The sequence below is a fragment of the Gastrolobium bilobum genome, unplaced genomic scaffold (assembly GCF_033153095.1).
Source record: "Gastrolobium bilobum isolate Gb01-03AN ecotype WA unplaced genomic scaffold, APGP_CSIRO_Gbil_v1 utg1211, whole genome shotgun sequence".
In the NCBI taxonomy this organism is placed as follows: Eukaryota; Viridiplantae; Streptophyta; class Magnoliopsida; order Fabales; family Fabaceae; genus Gastrolobium; species Gastrolobium bilobum.
In genome coordinates, this window is record NW_026898913.1 from 572,414 (window position 1) to 597,260 (window position 24,847).

Consider the following 24,847-nt stretch of genomic DNA (forward strand, 5'->3'; position numbering starts at 1 on the left):
TTTTCTGTCGAAAATTATTACAAGATTTTTCGACGGAATTTAATTCATTTCCGTCGAAAAATTTCGACGGAATTTGTTTTCTGTCGAAAGTCATTACAAGATTTTTCGACGGAATTACATTCATTTCTGTCGAAAAATTTTGACGAAATTTGTTTTCCGTCAAAGTTCTTTACAAGATTTTTCGACGGAATTTCATTCATTTCCGTCGAAAAATTTCGACGGAATTTGTATTCTGTCGAAAATCATTACAAGATTTTTCGACGGAATTTCATTCATTTTCCGTCGAAAATTTTCGACAGAATTTATTTTTCGTCGAAAATTGAGACAATATTTTTTGACGGAATTTTGTTTATTTTCCGTCAAAAATTTTCGACGGAATTATTTTTCCGTCGAAACTTTCCACATTAAATATTTCGTCGAAATTTTCGTCGAAATTTTTCGACGGAATCTATTATTTCGTCGAAAAAAGTTGTTATCCACGAAGATATTTTCGACGGCTTCATTTCCGTCGAAAATTCCTTCAAAAATATCATTTTCGACAGAATTTTCAGTATTTTCGACGGAATTTTTGCGTCGAAAAAAAAAACATTTTCTAGTAGTAACTGTGGCCACTGTTTTTATCAGAGAACCTTGACCACAACATCACACCTCCATAATTTGGTGACTCCTTTACTGCTGGTAGTATCGTGGATATTAATACATCTGCTGGAACATAACCACTTGTAGCTGATGCTGAATCTGCTGGCAACCCCAGAAATATTTTTCCACCTTTTAATGATGTCGTCCATCGTTTCCATGAATTGACAAAGTTATCGAAATTTCCTTGTGTATAATCGCATGAAAGGTGGTTGTAGAATAGTACCCAAACATAATCAAAAAGGTCAGTATCAAGGGCCGTACCCCAGTGATCGAGGAATGAGCACTGGGGTGCTGCAGACAAGTACACATTTGTGTGTGACTTAAGGTAACGTGCAAGGTCATCCACGTATGGTATATCTTGGCCCATGAAAATATCAATACCATCTAATACTGCATCTCCAAGTAGACGTGATGACGTGGAGCCACCCAGAAAATTGTCCCATAAGTAATCTGAGACATTTTTAGCATCCGCAGAGGAAGCTAGATAGCTCACAGCTGCTCCTCCGATGGAGAGCATGACCTTGATCCCTTGCTTTTGACAATTCCTAATGTCTCTGCCAATTTTAGTGCACCCAATAGAAGAAGGGTCACAATGACCTGCGAGGTTGATACGAGGGATTTTGCCATATCCGAAGGTGGAAAGGAAGGCTATATTGACATAGGAGTATAATCCTGTTGCATATGTTTCATTAAGGCTTCCCTCATTGCCGTTTTGACCCCAGTAAATGCCAATATCCTCGGCTGCAGAGGGCTCAAGTACGAGGATGAGGAACCGCAATACGAGGAGGATCCTGGGCATCTTGCTGTGTTTCTGTTTTAGGTTCACTTCCACTTGTGACTTTGTAATATATCTATCTCACTCTAATAAAATCTGTGACCCCCAACATCACCTTCCACGCGTTTTGTTGTCCTTATGGTTACAATTCCATACACTCGTTTCGTGTTGGAATCTGTAAACCCAATGTTCCCCACAAGAGAACAAGAAGATAAAGACAAAGTGGTGTAAGAGTTGGAATCATCTAGAAGTCAACCCCGGAGAGTTGGGATCTTCTAAAAGTCAACCCTGGAGCTTCGTCAACAACGAATGAATTATTATCATTATTATACTATTATATAGAGCAAATATCATTTTAAGTCCTCCTCAATTAGTCTCTTATAAAAAAAAAATAATCTTGACTCTCGAGGTCCATGAGAAATTGAAAGTAAACTTGTTTAGTTGAAACTGTGGTCCCTCATAAATTCAAAAAAGATCTACATTAATTCCTCAAAAGAACTAAAATAGGTCCACTTTGAATTTTATAGGAATCAGGCGACTAATTTTTTTTTGTAAGAATTAAAACGAAGACCGAATTTTTTATTAGAAAAAAAAATATTTACTTATTATATATTTTGCTGAACTTAGAATCTAATATTAAAAAAATAGGGAGGCGGGACGTATCATACATAGCAAAGGACAGTACAATGTTTGAATTGTATTTTTAATTTTTAATTTTATTTTTAGAATAAAAATTAAAAAAATCAAATATTTATTTGATAAGGTTTATTTTATAAAAATAGTTTTAAAAAGTATAACTATTTTTTTTATTTTAGAATCAAACAGAACTTATAACTATTTATTTGATAAGTTAAAACTATTTTTTTCATGAAGATATTATATTACTCATTATCATCTGACACTGCTTTATGCAGAGAGTTCAAATGTGAATGAATTAGGCTTTGTGTGATGGGAAATTGACTAGTATTTGGTTAAAATTAATTATATTCGCGTATATATTTAAAAGGTATGGAGGATAAAGACTCTGGGAGGTTAAAGAAGCTTATTTGATGATTAAGAAAACTTGGTTAAGTGGAACTAAGGCTTAGGTATACGTTGAAAGACTGAGAACAAGTAACAGATGTTTTTAAAGTTATAAAAATGGATTTTGTGTATCAGTTAAGCTTTTTGTAACTCTATAATTATTTTAATATTAATTTTTTTCTTATATCATAAGGTTCATTTCATAATCAAAATATTTCATAATGAAAATATTTCATTTTCTAAAGAACATGTAAGCGTATAACTTACCCAACTACGTAAAAAAGACTAATGATAATAAATATTACGTGTATGTATATGGGGAGACGTGGCTTCTCTAAAATCTTCACATTGTATGTATATTTCGTAAAAAATAGAGTAAATACTCTTTTTAGTCCCTGGCAATATCTACGAAGCCCTTTTCAGTCCCTAGCAATAAAAAAGGGACAAATTGGTCCCTGAAATAACAAAAAAGAGGCCACGTTCATCCTTCTGTTAACTCTCACATAACGGCCCAACTAACGATGCACAGTTGGCACGTTAGTTTGCTTATGCGGCTTGGATGTGGGACACCGTGGAAGAGGAGATGACGACGTTTTGGTCCCTGTCAAAACCACGAGGGCCATTTTGGTCCCTGTCAAAATGCACGAGGACGTTTTTAGTCCCTGACAAAAAGCACGGGGCCCTTATTGGTCCCTAACCAGAGAAAAATAAGCACATGACTTCATTGCTTTTCTATGCAGTCCAATTTTGCAAAACAGAAGTGCATTACATCAGAAACAGAAGTGTAATCCAATTTTGCAAAACAGGAACATGACATTAAATTGGATTTGTATGCAGTCCAATTTGTTAAACCAGAAGACATGGATGTACAAGAACTACAACTACGTATATTAGTTAAAAAACATCAAAAATGGTAAACTTAAACATTCATCAACCCTGTGAAACATAATAGCTGGAATATGATTTGAGTATCATTATATTTGAAGACATGGATGTACAGTAGCATTACAAAATAAAGCCAACTGCCAGGAATTGAAAGAAAGGCCTCTAATACAATATGGCCAGAATTTACAAAAAAAACATTGACATAATAAGGCCTCCAAATACATAATGGCCAGAATTTTCAAAAAAAGTCAGTCACATAATAATAAACCCTTCTCAGTTGGCTCATGCACTACTCCCAGGTCATATACAGCAGCAGGTCATTTTCTTGAGGCAGGCTTTGGTGGCCTAAAACTAGGTGTGCTCATGAAGGCCAATAATCTGCTTCGTGTGCCACTGGTTGCTGCATTCATTGTTTCATTACTCAACAGCTCATTTTCCTGTTGTGGATTTGATAGAGGTGGGTTGTTTCCTCTCAAGTTGCCTTCATGTGGCTGAGAACTACCAACTACTGCAGTCTAGTCAACTGCCATGCATTGCAATTATCAACAATCATTTACCTGGCTTCTTCTCTGTATTTAAATATCAACAATCATGCAATTATCTTTTATAGAAAAATAAATAGTATAATTGTAATGCTACACTACTGAAGATATTGCTCGTAAATCGCATAACGCTATGTCTTATATAGACTAAGAGAATTAAAGCAGTTCATAGTATTCTAAAGATTGTAAAAGCTGTTTGCAAGAGCCAAGAATCCCTTTTAACAAAGTGGGAAGCTTAATTAGCATTGAAAAAGAAATGAATAATCGTTAATAAGGTCGAAACTTCAGTTAGAAACACAAACTTCATTGAAATAAAATGCCAACAAGGAGTATTTTACTTTGTGATGAAATTTAGTTTAATTACTTTGTGATGAACAAATGGATTGCACTCCTGTTTCTGATGTAACGCTCTTCTGCTTTGCAAAATTGGACTGCATAGAAAAGCAATGAAGTCATGTGCCTATTTTTCTCTGGTTAGGGACCAATAAGGGCCCCGTGCTTTTTGTCAGGGACTAAAAACGTCCTCGTGCATTTTGACAGGGACCAAAATGGCCCTCGTGGTTATGACAGGGACCAAAACGTCATCGTCTCGTCTTCCATGGTGTCCCACATCCAATTCGCGTCAGCAAACTAACGTGCCAACTGTGCACCGTTAGTTGGGCCGTTAGGTGGGAGTTAACGGAAGGATGAACGTGACCTCTTTTTTGTTATTTCAGGGACCAATTTGTCCCTTTTTTATTGCTAGGGACTGAAAAGGGCTTCGTGGATATTGCCAGGGACTAAAAAGGGTATTTACTCAAAAAATATTACATGCTTAACCAAACACTCACTAACGTATACTTGAGCCAGAATATCCTCTTATACAAAATTGGAAAACAGGTAGTTGAACAAGAACAACATTAATATAAAATTGGAAATATGAATCTATATATGTATGTTACTTTTGTTTTGGATTGAATGAAGAACAATTTTCACTGAACTAAATGCAAGAAAAGAACAAGGTTTTTGTTCTGATGGCCCCAACCAGTTAGTTCATTAAGACAGGCTTAATCCCTCTTCATTTATCCATGTCAACCTTCCTGACCATAGCTTACCAACTCTGCACTCTTTTTGCTCACATGTGACAAATTTCCCAATGTAAGACACCAAAATGTCCTACGTTGGGATGTTACCTTCCTTTGGTAGCCCTCCCAGATCCTCTAAATAGATGTTTTCACTTTACAGCTACAGTAGCAGTGACTGCCACCGAGATAACAGAAACCGAAAAGGGTGCTGCAGCAGCAATGCCTTAACACTTTCCAAGGAGAGTTGACCTAGCTCGCCTTCCTATATGAGCAAGGCATCCCCTCCCCCTATAAATACCCCTTCCATCACCAAGCAAGGGTATTTGATCTCTATATTTCGTTACCCTGCCGATTTCATGAGCCCACACTATAACTCAACACCCCCTCCCCCCGGTTTATTGTTGAACACCATATTTGGGACGTCATTGTCTAGCTTGGTCTCTCTCTACCTTTGCTAGTAACACTACCCCTGTAGTGACCTTTACCCCTCTCAAGGGTACATATTAGGCTTGCAGCTCTCAACGGTACATTGACGCTGTCTGTGAGAAACTGTAAACTCCAATTCTCATTCTTTTGCCAGAGATTCTAAGAAAACCAAAAACTTCATAACATTATAACCACACTTCATATGGCGGTCACCACCCGAAGAATACATCAACCCAGGGCGACCACTCCAGAAAGGCAATTCCAAACTGTCCATTCCAGCTCCCCACCGTCAATACAGTCAGCTTCAGCCCCCCGCGCGATTGCGACAACGCTCTCACCAGTTTAACTCACACCTTAAGTTCACCCATCCGCCGTTGATCCACACATTTATCACGCCATGGAAGAAATGCAAAGAGAAATCGCCCATCTTCGTCAAGTCACTCATGTGGACAATCCACCAATCTTACAAGAAGAATAGGGGGAGAGTTTCATCCCAGCTCCACCACCTCTCCACTACGTCATGCCCCCACAAATCCCAGCTGCCCAACATGCAGTCCCCATCATCCCTCAACAAGCACCCCAGCCTCAACAAAGCCAATTAGTCATCATCTACAATAACCATGGAGTGCCGATCATCACCAAATACCCACCAAGACCTTACACTCAACAAGTCGGAGCTCCCTACCCCATGCTGCCGTTGGCCGTTGTAATACCATTTTATGGCCACACGGTACCAGCAGATAATGCGTTCTCCCAACCTCAGGGATCCTATATGATCATGGGCATTCCACAACCACAGAATGACTTCATTGTCATTCTAGCCCCCTCCTACTTTGTCCATTATCAGCCCGAACCACAACAGCCTGCCCCTCATGTTTAACATTCTTCGACTCACCTCAATACCTCTTGGCTTTAAGGGACCATCCATCATTCCCACTTATGTTGGAGATTCTAATTTGTTTGAGTAAATTTAAAAGTTTGAGGCGTGATGATCCTCCATGGTCAAACCAACCTTCTTATGTGCCGAACTTTTCCCATATTACAAGGCGAACGAATGTTGACCTGGTACACAACGATGTCAACCAGAACCATCTCCTCTTGGGATGACCCGGAAAACAATTCCAAACTCAATTCGCAACAAGAAAACTGGTTCCAAAGTCCGTCCACTCACTCTAAAAGATCCGCAGCAACCTGTAGAATCTGTCATATCTTTCCTAGACCGCTTCGATAAAGAAGCCTTGCTCGTCAAGGAGCTTTCGCCTATGAGCTAGCCCACCACAAAGTCACCCTTGAAGAAGTGATGAAGAATGCTCAAGAGTTCATGAGAGTCGAAGAGTACAAAGGAAGCAGAATGGAAGAAAACCCTGGACACGACATGAAGAAAAAGTAGAAGATGATAAGAAGTTTCAGAAAGCCACCGCCAAGTACACCGGCTACGCCCTAGGGTGGACATCACATCCCCGCCCTACGCATAACATAATGCAGACTGATTACAAGGGCAATTATAAAAAAAATGCCTCACATTCTAAAGTACTGAGAGAATCTGTTGGGTATTACAAGTACCATCGCAGCAACAATCATAGCACAAAAGATTATCGATTGCTCAGAGAAGAGATTGATGAGCGAATCAAAGAAGGGGTGTCCAGGAAGTGCGGCACCCCTCCCCACAAAGAGACAGACGAAAGACGGCGACATCACCCTAAGCGTAGCCTATCCCCAGAAAACCGAAGACCAAGCAAAATTGGGTACGGGCCCCCTAGCCATGATCCTGACAAAAAAAATGACGTCTAGGGCACACAAGGAGGAACTGAATCCCGCCAACAAGAATGGTCGAGAAAGCGAAAGTTCTGTCGTCATCAAACATGGTTTAATCAATATGGTATCTGGAGGCTTGAGAAGAGGAGGTGAAAGTGAAAATGCCAGGAAGAGGAACCTTAAACATATTGCCAAAGGCAGAGATCCGCAGGCGCTCAAGAAGCCAAAAGTTGTGTGGGATAGGGACGAACTTGACGAGATTATCCCCAGGCATGATGACCCCCTCGTCATCCAAGCTATAATCGCCAACTTCGATGTCAACCGGGTATTTGTTGATCACGATAGTTCAGCTGATATACTCTTCTTGCCCTGCCTCAAAGCTTTAGGTTACAGTACAAAAGATTTGAAACCAGTCATTGGCGAGTTGTCAGGCTTCAATGCAACCATTACCAAGCCGCTCGGCATAATTGATATACGACTCTCGCTCGGAACGCCACCCACCTCCAGGTCCGCAAACGTACAATTCCTAGTACTCGATACCCCTTCTGCTCATAATGCCAACCTGGGCCGCCGAGTGTTTGTCGCCTTTGAAGTAAGCATTTCCCACCCTTACCGAGCTATGAAGTTTATAGCAAAGAACAACAAGGTGGAAATAGTCCAAGGAGACTAAACCATGGCTAGAAGTTGTTACAATATAAGCCTTCACCCACCCTCAATTGTTACATTTCAAGAAAAGAGCCAACCTAAAAAAGAGAATCTCGCCCAGTCAGAGAACTCCAACAAAGGAAAGAGTCATGAACATTGTTTCTTAGTAGAGTTCGATGCCAGAGATGACCCGCGAGTTGAACACTCTATGCCCACGACTGATGGAGCACTATAACGCATCATTTTGAGTGCGACTGACGAGCAGACAACAACCATAGGGTGACCATAACCCCAAACTGAAAGGAAGATTAATCAAGTTGCTCAGAGATAATAAGGATCTTTTCTCCTGGAAGCCATTGATGTGCTGATAAGTATTAAAGACACTATGTTTCTAGGATCAAAGATATGTTAAATAATGTTAAAAATGGTCAAGAACATAGTGTAAATTAAGTAAATGCAAAGAATTACAGTTTTAATATTTGAATATGATTCTGACTTCGTTTTGTGTTATTTTCAGGTTTAATATGACAAATTATAATTATGAAGAATTATTGAAGTTGGGAGATATGAAAGTCAAGAAGAATTGAAGAATTAAAGAAAAATCAATAATATTATATGCTCGCTCACTTGCTCGAACAAGCGAGAAATTGAGCGAGCTGATAAAATTACCTTGCTAGTTTGCTCGATCGAGCGAGCAATTGAGCGAGCGGCATCTTAAATGGAGGCCCATGGATATTTTCATTAAAAAGGACGAACTAGGGTTATTCCAATTATTCATCTGCGGCCAGAGACTTCTTGAGGGAGCAAAAGGAAGAGCTTTTGGATAGGAGAAGAAGGAAGGAAACATTAAGGCTTCATTGTGGATCATCTCTAATCAAGTTTTATCATGAACTTTCTTTACTTTTCATCTTTTGCTTTAGTTTTTATGAACATGATAGGCTAATTTCCTTTATGTAGTTAAGGTGAGACAGAACCAATGGATTCCTAACGCTGTTTAATTCTTGATGTAATTATTATCCGTATTTCAATTATGCAATTAATCTGTTTAAAACTTAGTCTTATTTATGATCTAATCAATCCTAAGTAAGCAGTAGATTCTTGAATGTTAATAGGCATATTACATTCTTGATTCTGATTGGTTAATTGCTAGAATTTGTATGTCCTAGGAATAGGTTTATAAATTCTATGACTTATGATTCTTGACCTTAATGTTTGCTCTGGAAAAAGGCTCTAAGGGGTTAGGGTCTTTGCCTAAAGTGAAGAACTAAAATCACCAAGGGATTGGGCGTTTAGTTAAATTAGAAAGAATCTTCAATAATTAATTTGAATGGTAATTACATGAAAGTTAGACTCATTAAGAAACTATTAGGAAAGTCGAATCCCTAGCTACACTTGTTCTTAATTAAAAGAAAATCGTTTTCTTGCATTCTTTGTTCTTGCATTTTGTTCTTGATTCTTAACATTAAAAATTAAAAAGACTTTCTTTAAAAATTCTGTTTTACAATTAAAATTAATATTCTCAACAAATTCATTTTAAGATCGATCCTACTTTAATCGCATAGATAAGTTAGTGATTGGTAATCAGTCCTCGTGGGATCGACAATCTTACTTTTAACACTTTATTACTTGTACGACTAGTGCATTTGCCAAAGTTGCAACATATGCCCGACATCGATCCAAAAGTCTGCTGCCATAGGTTATTTATTGACCCGAAAGCAAAACCAGTCACCTAGAAGAAAACAAAGTTTGGCCCTAATCGCCAGAAAATCATTGATGCAGAAGTAAAGAGACTCTATGATGTCGGTTTCATCAGAGAAATAAACTACACCACTTGGCTACCCAATCCGGTATTGGTAAAAAAACCCAGTTGGGCATGGAGGATGTGCGTTGACTAAACAGACCTGAACAAGGTATGCCCCTGATGCCTACACTTTCCCAAGCATCGACCAACTCGTAGACATCGCCTCCGGTTTAGAAATGCTATCCTTTATGGATGCATATTCCGGCTGCAACCAAATCTTGTTGCTCAAACAAGACGAAGACAAGATAACCTTCATCGTACAAAATGCAAACTACTGCTATGCCATAATGCCTTTTGGTCTGAAAAATGCTGGAGCTACCTATCAAAGAATAATGAACAAGGTGTTCAAAGACTTGATTAGCGATGTAATTGAAGTATACATCGATGATATGATCACCAAGTCTCGATCAATAGAAGATCACCTCCAACACCTTGAAAAAGTCTTTAACCGGTTGAGAGAGTATAACATGAGCCTAAACCCCAGCAAGTGCGCGTTTGGTGTACCGGTCGGGAAATTCCTTGATTTCATGTTAATCGAGAGAGGTATCGAAGTCAACTCAGAAAAATGCAAAGCAATTTTAGAAATGAAGAGTCCCTAGACAGTTAAAGAAGTACAACAACTGACAGGGGGGATCCTAACCCCCACCTCCTCTTTTCAGCCTGTTAAGGAAATGAGTTAGTTTCCAGTGGACCAACGAATGTGAAAAATTCTTTCAAGAGTTTAAAATTGTGTTTTCGTGCCCGTCCGTCCTCACCAAACCAGAAAGCGGTGAGACTCTATACTTATACCTCACTGTTGGTATTGAAGCCATAAGTGCAGCCCTTGTCAGAGAATCCAAAGAAGACGATCAGAGACCGGTCTACTTCGTCAGCAAAGTTTTGTAAGGCGCAGAGCTACATTATCAACTGATAGAAAAGGTAGCCCTTACCCTAATCTTTGCATCCTGGAGGCTAAGACCATATTTCCAATGCCACCCCATTGTAGTCCAAACCAATCAGCCACATCTTTTTCCTGCCTGGACAGAGTTTCATAACCAAACGAGTAGTGATCGAGCTTAAGCCCCCTACGACAGAGAACTCCTTCACGCACAGGTCCTCCAGGGCGCTTAAGCCCTCTAATAGGCGCTTAAGCCCCCTTATGAGCGCTTAAGCCTCCATTTGGACGCTTAAACTCCCTCCGATGGATAAATCCTCAAAAACTTTCTGTCTCAAAGCGCTTAAGCTCCCTCCATCTGTGCAAAACACTAATTTTTTCTATTTTCATGTATTTCTCTTGGGGACTTCCTATCCAATGTCATTACACTCAACAAACTTTACATAATCATTATACAATGTTTCAATGAATCACATACAATAATGTTCTTCAAAATAAATACATGCTAAGGAACTTAATATACCATATGACCAAAGTCCCTATCTAGATACATAAGGGCTATACAAAATACCAATTATCATATCCTAAGTCCAACATGTAAACATATATCAATGATACTTCCAAAATGTCTGATACATGGGAACTACCAAATCACATGCATAACCAAAAGAATGCAGCATCATCATGTATCTATCTAGCTCAAGTATGGCCACTTGCCACCAGAGGCTCCTGCAACATCTGTATCTAAAAGGGGTCCCCACAACACGGAATGAGATATATGAATATACCTCAGCAAACCAGGGGTCCTTAGAGCATCTCTCCACCCCATAGTTCATTCATAGTATAATAGCAATAACAATAAATAATGCAGTAAATACATATCCATGCAGTGTGTCAAACATCTCCAATAGACATCCCTCGAGCTCTCATGTTGTCCTAAGGATACTCAGATGCAAATAGTCCTACTGGCCAGCTAAATTACCAAGTAAGCATTACGCAACGTCTTGCAACTAACCCCACACTCAAGCTTGATCGTCTTGCATGGTTTACCCGTACTCTGGATTTACCATCTTGTGTGAAAAATACAACACATGCATATATATATAACAATGCATTATACCACTCTATTGTGGTTGCAACCACTACCCTTTCAGGGCTTGGTGAAATAATAAAGGGATCAATTCCCAAGGTTCAAAGGCTTACCTTAATTTGCTTCCCAATTCAACCTTTGTTCTTCACCAACTCAAACAATCAAGTTTTACAATTATTACCAATAATCTCACAAACAAACACCTACACAAAGGTGCAATGCAATCAATCTATTGCATCCAAGAATATATCAATATTCATCAATCAACAACCATATTCACACCACAATTAAGGCATGAACTTACCAATCCAAATGAGCTAATCAAGATCCATTGCTTCCTCCAATGGGTGGTCATTCAAAGTTGGTCCACTTGCCTCAATCTTAGCAACACAAGGGACAAAATCAATCATCCAATTCACTAATTGCTCAAAATGCTCAAACACTCACAAGCCCAAGCATGAATTTTCTAATATATTAAACAATAACCAAATGACTATCTAGACTAATTTCTACCGTTTATTTATCATTTCTAACAACTTGTACAATGGAATCAAGCAACAATCCAACTCAAACTCATACCAGCCACAAAACACTATTCATAATCTTCAACCCAAATGCAATCTCCATGGAAACAAGGTTTGAGAAGTGAATACTTACCCCAAAAGATCATACAACCAAGGAACTGTGGTCTCCTAAGCTCCTATGGGAGGAAATACCTTCAAACTCCTCCAAACATCAAGTAGGTCGAATTCTTGAGAAGGAGATATCCCTATCCACAAAGCTTCCAACTCCAAACCAAGCTTGGATTCACAATGAAGGAAATATTCTAAGCAATTTTGGCTTTGGAATGAGTTGATTTGATGGAGAATTAAGGGAGTTAGGGTTTGCGTTTGGAAAAGGATTCTCTATTCCTTTCACTCTCTCTTTAGCCGCGGGAAGAAGAAAAAAAAATGAGGTGAGTGGGTTTTTCTTTTCAATTAAAATAGGTTTGGTAAGTTCAACTGGGTAAAAATTTATCTATGTAGTCACCTTCATCCACTTTAAAACTTTTCCTAATAGACTAGAATATTTTTACAGTCATACTTTTATTTTTACATTTACATTCCAGGCAATTTTTCCTACACACATTTTGTAATATCCCGAGCGCTGACGAGGACGGAGAGTGATCGCCGGTGCGAAAGGGCATGGACAAGGAGCTGCTCCTGACAGGCTTCTAGCGGGGGGTTACATGAATGAATCGAATCGACACCTGAAAGAGAGGGATTCCAAAGACTGTGCAGGTATGAGACTGCACAGTTTAAGATAGCTTATAAGAATTAATTGGAACTACCTATACTAACAAGATGCATCTACTTTTCGGTAGCTCAGAATGGAAGAACTCCATAGTTAAGCGTGATCTCTTAGGAAATTTTCCCGAAAAGTGTGCGAGTGAGGAAAAAGTACACTGGGCGTTACACATTTTTACCCCAACACACTGACTATACTTTTAACCCCAAAGTAACCTTAATTTATTTATTTAAGCCTTTTACTCAATTCAACCCAACATTGTATGATTAAATATTTAATCCACGCTATTTTCTAATTAAACAGGTTAGGAATATTATAGTATTTATCTTATATACTTGAGAGATATATAAAATATGTATAAAAGAGAAATATAAAATGAAATAAAATTAGTTGTAATGATCAAAATAATAATATTTAAATAAATATAAAATAATGTGTATATACTACATATAAAACTAATATTATTCATTAAAAAAAAAGTGTTAGTAGTATTGTACAATGTTATGCACTTACCCTTGGATTTTTCTTCTATAATATTAGTAGTATTTGTTGGATTATCTCGGATGAAGTAAATTGGCCTCCCACTAGGAGATGCATTAAAGTCAGCGCCGTTATCCCACATCTCACGGAAAAATTTATAATGTACCCAAACCACCTGGAGCCTTTTATTGAAAAATTGACACCTGATTTAAAATATGGGAAAAGTGTCTATCATTTAAAATTACACAACTTACATCCTTTCACTCTCACAAAGAGGTGGGACCACACCTTTATTTTTTTTTGTTAACTCTCTCTCCTCCTTTATCTAAATGACACAACTTTACATCCTTTAAAATTATACACACTTTTCCCTTAAAATATTTTTAATCTCTTTCCTCACTCCTTTCTTCTCGCATTTTTCTCTCCTTACTCCTTCGCCCATTGAATACTGGGTGATCAGGAGCACTAAATATGCTCTACAATATTATCGTCCGTTGTGGGGGAAAAGAAGAAACATGAGCAACTAGTGAAGCATATAACGCCGCAATCATAAAGAGCAATAATTTCCATTCTGTCGCCCTTGTAACCGAGTGTAGACATGTAACCATGCTTGAAGTCCCCCAATGACAAATAAGCATCTGGGTTCCTCACTTGGGAGGTTTAAGAATAGGCACACATCCTCTAACAGGTGCATTGCACGAGACAGAAGCTCCACCAGTGAGTTGACCCTGGAAATCTAAAATACTAGGATCTTCATGAGCCGAAGATGCCACATAAATGAAGCTAGTTTCGTTTTCATTTGAAATATATGCAAAATAGTGATCCTTTTTGGCAGATGTCAATATTAAATTTGGAAACTGTACGATTGCTCAAATACATAACCAACAAATAAAACAACTATTTAACAATGTCGTGAAAACTTGTGGAGAAAGAGAACAATCTTGTATGAAAATTTTTACTAAACTTCATTGCTTCTCAAATTCTATGTTTTTTCAAACAATATACTAGACTATTTATAGGCTATATTTTGCCTTTCTAAAACTACAACACTAAATAACCATAAACCACAATTAAAGCCAAACTTAATAACAAAACATAACAACTCGCTCTTTACTTTCAAAACTCCTAAAATAAATGCTAAACTTATGACTCATAAACTATTCATAACTAACAAATTTAAAACCATTAAAAATTAAACTGACTTAAACTCATTAAAAATTAAACTGACATTTAACGTTTACTTAACAAAACTCCCCCGTAAACTTAAATGCTTCTCCCATCCTTCATGCCGATCAATTTCTTGCAGTTGTCGAGAAATACCATCTCGAGCGGTTTCGTGAAGATATCCGCGACTTGGTCCCGACTTGCCACGTGCACTAATTCCACACTTCCTTCATTTACATGATCTCGAATGAAGTGAAAACGAATGTCGATGTGCTTGCTTCTCTCATGATTCACCGGGTTCTTTGCCAACTCAATTGCTGATTTATTGTCAATTCGTATCACAGTTGCACTGAGTTGTTGTTGCCCCAACTTCCCCAACAGATTTCTGAGCCATATCGCATGACATACACACCAAGATGCTGCCACATACTCAGCTTCACATGTCGAGAGCGTCACAATTGGTTGCTTCTTTGAAACCTAAGTAAACGCTGTGTTACCCATAAAGAATACATATCCCGACGTGCTTTTTTGATCATCTAAGTCTCCACACCAATCACTGTCAGAGTACCCAATCAACTTATAATCATCCGACCTCGAGTAGTATAACCCGAGTGACACCGTTCCCTGAACATACCTTAGGATCCGCTTCAATGCCTTCCAATGTGAATAGTCTGGCTCCTCCATGAACTGACTTACAATGCCAACACTTAACAAGAGACTCAGCCTTGTACATGTGAGATAGCGAAGACTTCCCACCAAACTCTGGTATTTTCTTGCATCGACTCGTTCTCCTCCATTAAACTTCGAGAGTTTTGCACCAGGTTCCATCGGAGTTGAAACCGGGTTGCAACTTTTCATTTTGAACTTCTTGAAAATCTCTTTTTCATATACCTCCTGAGACACAAAGATACCCAACTCACCTTGTCTTACCTCTTGTCCAAGGAAAAACTTCATCAAACCGAGATCCGTCATCTCGAACTCCCTTGTCATTGTGCTCTTAAACTCTTGTATCATCTCATCATTGTTCCCATAAAAATAAGGTCATCAACATAAAGAGCCATAAATAACATATTAGGTCCACTCTTCTTCACAAAAAGAGCATGTTCATCGGGACATTGTTGGAACCAGTTCTCCTTAAAGTAAGTATCAATACGAGTATTCCATGCCTGCGGTGCTTGCTTCAACCCGTAAAGTGCCTTCTTCAATCTCAGCACCTTCTTCTCTTCTCCGACCTTCATGTACCCCAGTGGTTGTTCGACATAGACTTCTTCTTCGAGCACACCATTCAAGAATGCTGACTTGACATCCATTTGAAATATCGTCCATTTGAATTGAGCCGCTTGTGAAAAGAGTAATCAGATTGTCTCCATTCTAGCAACGGGAGCAAACACCTCGTCATAGTCGATCCCCGCCTTTTGCTTGTATCCCCATTTGTGTGAAGTGAAGTTCAAGAGAAAGATGAATGCTCAAAAAACTAACAAGGTGTACCTCACTTGTCGAATCATATAGGTCTTGCAAACTTCTCATTCTTAGTTGTTGTGGTTCATCATCAGAAATTTCAGAACTTGTCGGGATGGCTATTGTTGTATGTGCCATCAAAAAAACACCTCCTTCTTTCGTTTCTCCTTCCGTGGCTAGGTTGAAAGTCTCTTCCACCTTTTTCTCATCTTGGCTATCTCTTACGAAATGTCCAATCTTGCCACAATTCTAACATTTATCCGAGTTACAATCTTTTGCATAGTGACCATACTTGCCACACTTGTAGCACTCAATGTTGGAGTAATACGACCGACCTCCTTTTCCACGACCTCGTCCTCTTCCACGCCAGTTCTGTTGGCTAAATTGTCCTTTCTCCTCACTCTGTCTTTCTTGACCACGACCTCTACCACCACGACCATTTCCACGTCCCCCACGGCCACGACCTTTACCTCGGAAGTTTTGATAATAGAGGGCCTTCTCGTCTTTGATTGACGCCTTGGTTTGAAGCACTTGCTCAAGTGTCTCCTCCTCCTTCTTCTTCTTACGTTGTTCATGTGCCTCAAGGGAACCAGCGAGCTCTTCAATAGTGAGCGTTGCTAGATCCTTTGATTCTTCTATGGCACATACGACATTCTCAAAATTGTTGGTTAAAGATCTCAAGATCTTTTCCACCACTCTCGCTTCGGGCAACGCTATGGGTTCACCACGGTTTGAACACGCGTGATGAAGTCGGACACACCTTCCGTCTCCTTTATCTTCATTCCTTCCAACTCGCCGCGGAGGGTTTGAAGTCGGACTTGCATAACACTGTCAGCTCCTTTGTAGACATTTGTCAAAATATCCCACGCTTCTTTTGAAGTTGTAGCACTCGCAATCTTCTCAAAGCTTGACTCGTCAGCAGCTCGGAATAGCATGTACAATGTCGCCTTGTCTTTTGATCGCGTCTTTTTCAACGCCTTATTTTGAGCTGCCGTATAACCTGTGATAGATGCCGGTTATGTGAAACCATCTTGAACTACCTCCCAACTATCTTGTGATCCAAGAAGAGCTTTCATTTGGATGCTCCAATTCTCATAGTTTACCTTCGTTAGATGGGGCAACAACATATTACTGGTCACAACCTCCATTGGCTCTAATACCAATTTGTAGGATCGCTCAAATACAGAACCAACAAATAAAACAACTATTTAACAATGTCGTGAGAACTTGTGGAGAAAGAGAACAATCTTGTATGAAAAATTTTACTAAACTTCGTTGCTTCTCAATTCTATGTTTTTTCAAACAATATACTAGACTATTTATAGGCTATATTTTGCCTTTCTAAAACTGCAACACTAAATAGCCATAAACCATAATTAAAGCCAAACTTAATAACAAAACATAACAACTGACTCTTTACTTTCAAAACTCCTAAAATAAATGCTAAAATCATGACTCATAAATTATCCATAACTGACAAATTTAAAACCATTAAAAATTAAACTGACTGCTGAATCAAACCCATTAAAAATTAACAGAAACCTCCCTTGTTCATTCGGTGGTCCACTTTTACAAAAGATGTTCCCTTTCCACCAAATGACCAATTGTTTTGTATCACGTGGGTCCACCCCAAGAGTGAAGGAACCCAAAACTGGCGTGTTTGGTCCTACCCATGATGTTAGGTTCCATAATCGTCACCATACTCTAAGACGGCGAAAAGCATCACTGTGATTCCTTTGTTTTGGAATTACAACGTATCAGTAATTTATTTATTTATTTTACAGAGTCGGAGTTATCAAGCATATGTATATATAATATGGGTTACCATGTCTCAACAAGTACAATTCAGAAATTGAGAATTTATCACTTAAGAATTTAAAGTGGAAGTCTGCGAATGCAATCATCTAGTTGGGTACACGATGTTACAATTATCTTCCATAAATACTAGTATTTGTTACATCATTTAAGGAATGATGTTCTTGCTTGCTGTAAGGAAGTTCTGACACTTCCACAACCACATTGATGAAGAATGCTGGCTGCTTTGGTTGGGAAAGTTGTATTGTATCATTTGATAGAAAAGAAACAATATCTAACATTGTAGGTCTATCTGTTGCTTGATCTTGTACACACAAGAGCCCGATATGAATGCATCTTAAAACTTCATTTTGAGTATTTAATTCATTTAATGCTGGCTCTACTAGCTCGAGAGCTCTACCTTCATTCCAAAGCTCCCATGCCTACAAGAGTCCCAGCATCCACACCAAACAACAATATATTCTTAACCATCGCTAATGATAAAGTATAACTTTTAGGCACAATTGATTTGAGAAACTTACATATCCTATGAGGTTGAGTGGGCGATCCGAATGATGGCGACTATGATTCTTCTTGCCACTAAGAATCTCTAATAGCAGAACACCAAAGCTAAATACATCTGTCTTGATAGACACAACACCCCTTATTATCTCTGGAGCCATGTAGCCACTGCAAAGATAGCAACATGAACAAATGTTTGCATAAAGATAAATAAAAACAGAAGATTTTGAAAATGCATGATCATTTATAAACTTACTATGTACCAACAACTCTAGTAGTATTTTCTTCTGATATTCTTTGACCAAATATTCGAGCCATGCCAAAGTCAGATATTTTAGGATTCATCTCTTCGTCAAGTAATATATTGCCAGCTTTCAGGTCCCGATGTATCACCGTTAGTCTTGAATACTTGTGAAGATAAAGAAGTCCTTGAGCTATGCCTCCAATGATGTTCAAGCGTTTGTCCCAGTCTAGCAAACTCTTTCTAGTTGAATCTATTTTGATAGAAGGATTCTAATTAATATGCTATATGCTAACGTTTGACAGATTCTTACTTTTGTTAATATAAAAGAAAGCCTACCAAAGAGGTAGAAATCTAAGCTCTTGTTAGACATGTACTCATAGACTAATATTCTTTCATCCCTCTGGATGCAGAACCCTAAAAGCTTTACGAGATTAGTGTGCTGGAGTTTGGCCATGAGTTTAGCTTCATTCTTAAACTCTATCAGCCCTTGTCCTGAACTTTTAGAAAGTCGCTTCATTGCGACCTCTTGCCGATCACTTAATGTTCCCTGAAAGTGTTACTATATCAATTCCTGTCTAGACAGTTTCCAATTTAAGTAAGCAGAACTTACCTTATAAACAGGACCAAAACCACCCTCTCCGAGCTTATTCGCAGCTGAGAAATTGTTTGTGGCAGCAATTATGCTTTCGAATGTGAATACTTCCACCTCATTGCTTGACTTTTCCTTTTTCTTACTTTTTCTGGCTTTGCCGTACACCATCGAAAGCATTGCATTACCTCCAATCTCATGCAATAGGTTCTTCTCCATCACTTTTCTAGCCTCTAGTGGGGTGACATGAAAATATAACATAAAGAGGCCTTAGACCCCGTTTGTTTCATCTCCTAAAAAAAAAGTAACTTTTACCTCTTTTTTATTTTAGAAGTATTTTTTATAAAAGTTAAAGTTATTTATATTTTTATAAAAATATTTAGCTTTTGACTTCTGCTTTTTTTAAAAGTTAAAAATTTTAGCTTTAAAAAAAAAAGTAAGTTTTTAACTTTTTTTGTGACTTCTGCTTTTCTTAAAAGCAGACATCCAAACAAACTAAAAACGAGAAGTGTTTTTTTTCTTTAAAAAAAAAGCTTTTGAAGAAAAAAAAAAAACTCATCCAAATGAACCCTTAAAGTCTTAAAACTCATAGAACCGTATTTAATATTTATTATGTCGTAGTTACCTTTTGCTTTGTATTTTCTCCACATGGCACGGCCTGAGTAGAGCATCGTAGGTATTGCAAGGGCAGCTACTCCCACCCCAATGATGAGCCATATCCACCACCTGTTTACTGTAACAGACAGGAAAATAATTTTACACTCTGAAAAAGGTTTCTGAAACAATTTTAGATGGAGGTTAGAGGGTTTATATGACTAATGAATTCTTAATTTATATCCTTGCCAGGTACCTGAAAATACTTCCAAAGAATCAAGAGATATAACCAATTGTTTAGGAGCCAATTATGAGTAACCTGTATTTGTTATTTATTGTGATTACTTCTCCTTATTGATGATCAAGTATATTCAGTCAATCTGAACCCTTTTCTTTTTTATTTTTCTCATTGGAAATCTTAGGGCAATAAAAAAGGTTGAAAGAAAACCAACCTTTTCTTCAAAAATATAAATATAAAATTTTGAAGAAAACCGGTAAATCAAAATAACAGCCTTACAGGTTGGGAATCTGGACATACCTTTGTGGTTAATAAAGTAGATTGATTGAGCATTTTCCCCAGAAGCTCTAATGAATTTCGTTCCTTCGCCCCATATCTGGCATCCAGTATTGCTAATGTGATTTGTTGGGGCATACGCTTCACAGGAACAGTTGTTCCTACATACGATCTCACAGCACTCTGTACCAATGCTCTGGCCATCATAAACTTTGATACCATCCGCGGACATGTGACCTAAACGTTCCACGAAGCCGCTGTAGCGGCTTCTGCATTTGGGAAGGCTTTGCTGTGTGCAAAGAGGACTTACTTGAATGTTGGTACTGTAGCCACTACTTTTATCGGAGAACCTTGACCACAACATCACACCTCCATAATTTGGTGACTCCTTTACTGCTGGTAATATCGTGGATAGTAATACATCTGCTGGAACATAACCACTTGTAGCTGATGCTGAATCTGCTGGTAACCCCAGAAATATTTTCCCCACTTTTAATGATTTCGTCCATTGTTTCCAAGTATACACCAAGTTATTGGAATTTCCTTGGGTATACTCGCATGCAGGATTGTTGTAGAATAGTACCCAAACATAGTCAAAAAGGCCAGTATCGAGGGCCTTACCCAAGGGTGCAGAAGGAAATGTGCACTTAGGTGCTGCAGACAAGTACACAGTTTGATTTGCTGTTCCTGAGTGTGACTTAAGGTAACGCACAAGGTCCTCCACGTATGGTATATTCTGCTCTATGTCAAAATCAATACCATCTAATATTGCATCGCCAAGTGGGCGTGATGGCGAGGAACCACCCAGGAAATTGTCCCACAAATAATCTGAGACATTTTTAGCATCCGCTGAGGAAGCTAGCCAATATATCGCAAAACCTCCTCCAATGGAGAGCATCACCTTAATCCCATGCTTTTGACAATTCCTAATGTCTCTACCAATTTGAGTGCACCCATTAGAAGAAGGGTCACAATGACCTGGGAGGTTGATTAGAGGGGTTTGGCCATTCCCAAAGGTGGAAAGGAAGGCTAGATTGACATAGGAGTATAATCCCGTTGCACATGTTTCACTAAGGCTTCCCTCATTGACGTTTTGACCCCAGTAAACGCCAATATCCTCGGCTTCAGAGGACTCAAGTACGAGGATGAGGCACAACAATAAGAGGAGGATTCTGGGCATCTTGCTCTGTTTCTGCTAGGTTCACCCCCACTATGGTACATACGACGTTTTGTACACCGACGATACGTACGACTTCCATTTAAAAAATTACACTTGCATTTATTTTTATTTTTTCATCCTATTCCGAGAAGATGGGGCATTTTTATATAGTGTCCTAAAGACTTTGCGTAGCTATTTCGCTCTAGTAAATAAAATCTGTGGCCCCCAACATCACATTCCACGCGTTTTGTTGTCCTTATGGAGGAAGATCTTTCCACGCTCTCTCTGTCTCACTAACCTTTTGAGTTTGACCTTGATACAGTAATCATTGACTGATGATCACCTTAAGGCTTAAACACTGCACATTTAGTCTTTCTGTCACAATATTAATAATATAATATGAGTTAGTCTTGGATATAAGTTAATTCTGCTCTTATTATAAATAATATCACAATTAATTTATTTCGATATTACAATTAATACCTTTAGTTATATAAATATCTTTCTAATCTTTTTTAATGTTTATATTTATACATATTATATATTTTTGTACTTTTAAATAATTATCTTTTTTTCTTCTTCAAATAAGTATTTAAGAAAAATGGCGAATAATATCTAATTTTAGTGTAATAATAAGTTTTAATTAGTTATTATTTTATTTCATAATTTCATGCAATGTACTAGTGCTAATATGATTTTATGCAAATTATATGAATTCCCGCGGCCTATTTATTTAGTGCTGATTATGTGATGTTTGTCAATTGGAAAAGAAGACATAATAAGTGGAATTGAGAAGAGAGAGTCTCCACGGTAACTAAATTTACGTGATGAAAAAAATAAATAAAATCATCTTTTAGTAAATAATTTTAAAATTTTGTAAAATCTCAATTTTTAACCGCCACACACCAAGAAATAAATTTTTTTAAATTTTGCTTATCCACGTGATGAATCATTGTAGTTCTGAGACAACTTCAAATCACCACCAAGGGCACAAAATTATGGATACCGTATGGCTATTTTCAGAATGGTTTCCACATGATCACGAACAAATCTCTGGTACTACTGTAGCACTAAAGATTCAGTACATTCCACCAATAAAAATATTACATGTTAGCTAAAGTTTTATTTTCTCTGACAATTTTTTTCTCTCTCCTATGATGTGTAATGCTTTCATTGATGATATGCACTGAATCTTGGTGTAACAGTAACACCAAAAATTTATTCCAGGATCACACCCTTGTTCAATTTTGGACGTGCATTCATCACCTCAGTTGATGTTAGGGCGTTTATCTACCTATTGGGAGAAAGCAACATGTTGAGAGAAATCCCAAGTTCGCAACAATGAGGGCTTATATTGCTTTCCTAATAACTATAATACACAAGCCCTACTTACTAGTTCAATCCTAATAACTCGTATTGCTTTTTCCTTTTAAGTATCTCAATATGTTTGAAGATAAACAAGACCTGATGCTATTCCTTGAATGATGCCAAGTGGTCTCTTCCAATCCAACAAAAGTTTATGGTTGGAATCCGTACCAGATAGTGGAGAGTTGACAAGTATGAACATCCTATTTTGACGAATGCTGCTTTGATTTCAATGTTTTTTTATGTTATTTTTCTGAAAAAAAATGAAAATGAAAATGAAAAAGAAGAAGGAAGTAAAGCAAAAAAAATGATTTCTCTTATTTTTATTTACTTTCTTTTTATTTTTGCAATTAAAAGAATAAAAAACTGACCACGGAATAGTTGTTATTATCTTCTTCTTTTCTTAGGTTTTCCCTTGTTTTTATTCCACTGAAAGTTGGCATTTTGTGGGCAAGTAACAAGGGCTCTTTCGACCAAGACAAAAGCACAATCGAACCCTGGAACGCTGACACGTTAATTTTAAAAAATGTTATATTTTGATATGTTGTGACGCGTTTTGATATTAAATAATATTTTTAATATATATAATATAATTTATATTTAATACATATAATAGTCCATAATAAGTCATATAACCAATCAAATATTCAAATTTCATAACATAAATATAAATAAATAAAAAATTCATACCTTGTTAATTTTTCATGTCAAATTTCATAACAAAAAAAATTGATTTATAAATTATTTTTTTTATGTTTAGTTAATAAAATAAAATTCCTCACCAAAAAAAATAAAATAAAATAAAATTAAGACTTAAAAAAAATGTGTCGAAGCGTAGACCGCGTGTCGTAAAAAGTTGACTCTGTGTCGGAAAAACGTGTCGGAGAGTTGACCGTGTATCCCAAAATATTGACCGCATGTCAAAATGTGTCGGTGTCCGATACGCATTTTTTACAAAAATTAAACATGAGAAGTATAATAACTTACACACGTGAAATGATTAATTATTTTTTTTTGATAACATTAAGGAGCGAACCCCAAACAAAGACAAACAAACAACCAGAAACAAAAACAACTATCCAGGGTCTATATCCCTACAAGAGGAAATTCCCTGAAGATCGTGATCAAATAACTGAGCAAGGTGAAACGGCATAACTCTATGACTCCAGAATCCAGTATCTTTGTGAAGAGCAGACTTGGCTAACCAATCTGCACAGGAATTAGCTTCTCTTGGAATATGAGAAAGCGTTACCTCTCAATCCTGACCGATGAGTGCTTGTATCTTAACCATTATACGAGGCTGACAAGATGCAATGCAATCAGCAAGCAAAGAGAATACTTCAGAAGCATCTCCTTCTAGTTCCACCTTCTTAAATCCCAGTTGCCAAACCAATTCCAGACCTTTTAGAGTTCCCAAAAGCTCCGCCATTAAAGGAGTGCAAGCACCAATATGATACTCAAAGCCTCCCAACCAAGAGCCATCATCAGATCTGATAATCTCACCACAAGCAGCCACCTCAGTATTCCTTTCAACTGCCCCATCAATATTAATCTTCACCCAATTTAGCCTTGGAGGTTTCCATAAACTCATACGAATTGGATGAATGCTAGTAATAGCCATAGCCTTCCTACCCATGCAGTTACGCACCTCCTCTATATACATAGCAATTATGTGCGTTCCATGGGTTGGATGCTTGAAGTTAGTATCATGGACACTTTTGTTCCTCCATCCCCAAATGAACCAGCAAGAGATAAAAAAGACATCACGCCAATCATCTGAATTACTTTGATTCCAAGCTTTTGAGATATTATTTTCAACCCAATCTCTAAGATCCAAGCTGTAGAATAAGCTTTGCCAATTAGCTGAAACCAGAGAATTCCAAACACTTCTAGCATGCTTACAATCTCTTAGAACATGAAGATTTGTTTCCAACTCACCAGGACACATTTTACAATGACCAGATTCCCCACTCCATCTAGATGTGCAGTCTTTAGTAAGAAGGCGGCCATGCATTATGATCCACATCCAAGATTTAACACGCTGAGGCCCATGCCATTTCCATATGGTAGTCCAAGAATTTTTCAACGGCATGAGAGGAAAACCAAGCATGTTATAATACGCGGTTTTAACTAAAGAGCAGCCAACCTTTTGATTTCT

The 24,847-nt window shown here is 37.8% G+C and overlaps 2 protein-coding genes across 2 annotated transcripts; both read right to left on the reverse strand.

Annotated features, from left to right (window-relative positions):
• Positions 1-592: 592 nt before the first annotated feature.
• LOC133285371 (hevamine-A-like) lies at positions 593-7,049 on the reverse strand. The gene is made up of 2 exons (XM_061482580.1): positions 6,918-7,049; positions 593-1,450 (listed from the first exon to the last, which is right to left on the reverse strand). The coding sequence occupies exons 1-2, from the start codon at positions 7,047-7,049 to the stop codon at positions 593-595; spliced, it is 990 nt and encodes a 329-aa protein (XP_061338564.1).
• A 9,108-nt stretch (positions 7,050-16,157) lies between these two features.
• LOC133285372 (G-type lectin S-receptor-like serine/threonine-protein kinase CES101) lies at positions 16,158-19,728 on the reverse strand. The gene is made up of 8 exons (XM_061482581.1): positions 19,683-19,728; positions 19,079-19,290; positions 18,805-19,015; positions 18,481-18,718; positions 18,245-18,392; positions 17,854-18,145; positions 16,669-16,908; positions 16,158-16,543 (listed from the first exon to the last, which is right to left on the reverse strand). The coding sequence occupies exons 1-8, from the start codon at positions 19,726-19,728 to the stop codon at positions 16,158-16,160; spliced, it is 1,773 nt and encodes a 590-aa protein (XP_061338565.1).
• Positions 19,729-24,847: the final 5,119 nt, after the last annotated feature.

What these genes read in the sequence shown, in the direction of transcription:
- LOC133285371 (XM_061482580.1), bottom strand. Translation starts at nt 7,049, where the DNA reads ATGTCGCCGTCTTTCGTCTGTCTCTTTGTGGGGAGGGGTGCCGCACTT. An exon ending in CTATGATTGTTGCTGCGATG is followed by an intron (nt 1,451 to 6,917) that starts GTACTTGTAATA and finishes AACCTAAAACAG; the next exon opens with AAACACAGCAAGATGCCCAG.
- LOC133285372 (XM_061482581.1), bottom strand. Translation starts at nt 19,728, where the DNA reads ATGCTCTACTCAGGCCGTGCCATGTGGAGAAAATACAAAGCAAAAG. An exon ending in GAGAAAATACAAAGCAAAAG is followed by an intron (nt 19,291 to 19,682) that starts GTAACTACGACA and finishes TCACCCCACTAG; the next exon opens with AGGCTAGAAAAGTGATGGAG. An exon ending in CTTAGATTTCTACCTCTTTG is followed by an intron (nt 18,719 to 18,804) that starts GTAGGCTTTCTT and finishes CTATCAAAATAG; the next exon opens with ATTCAACTAGAAAGAGTTTG.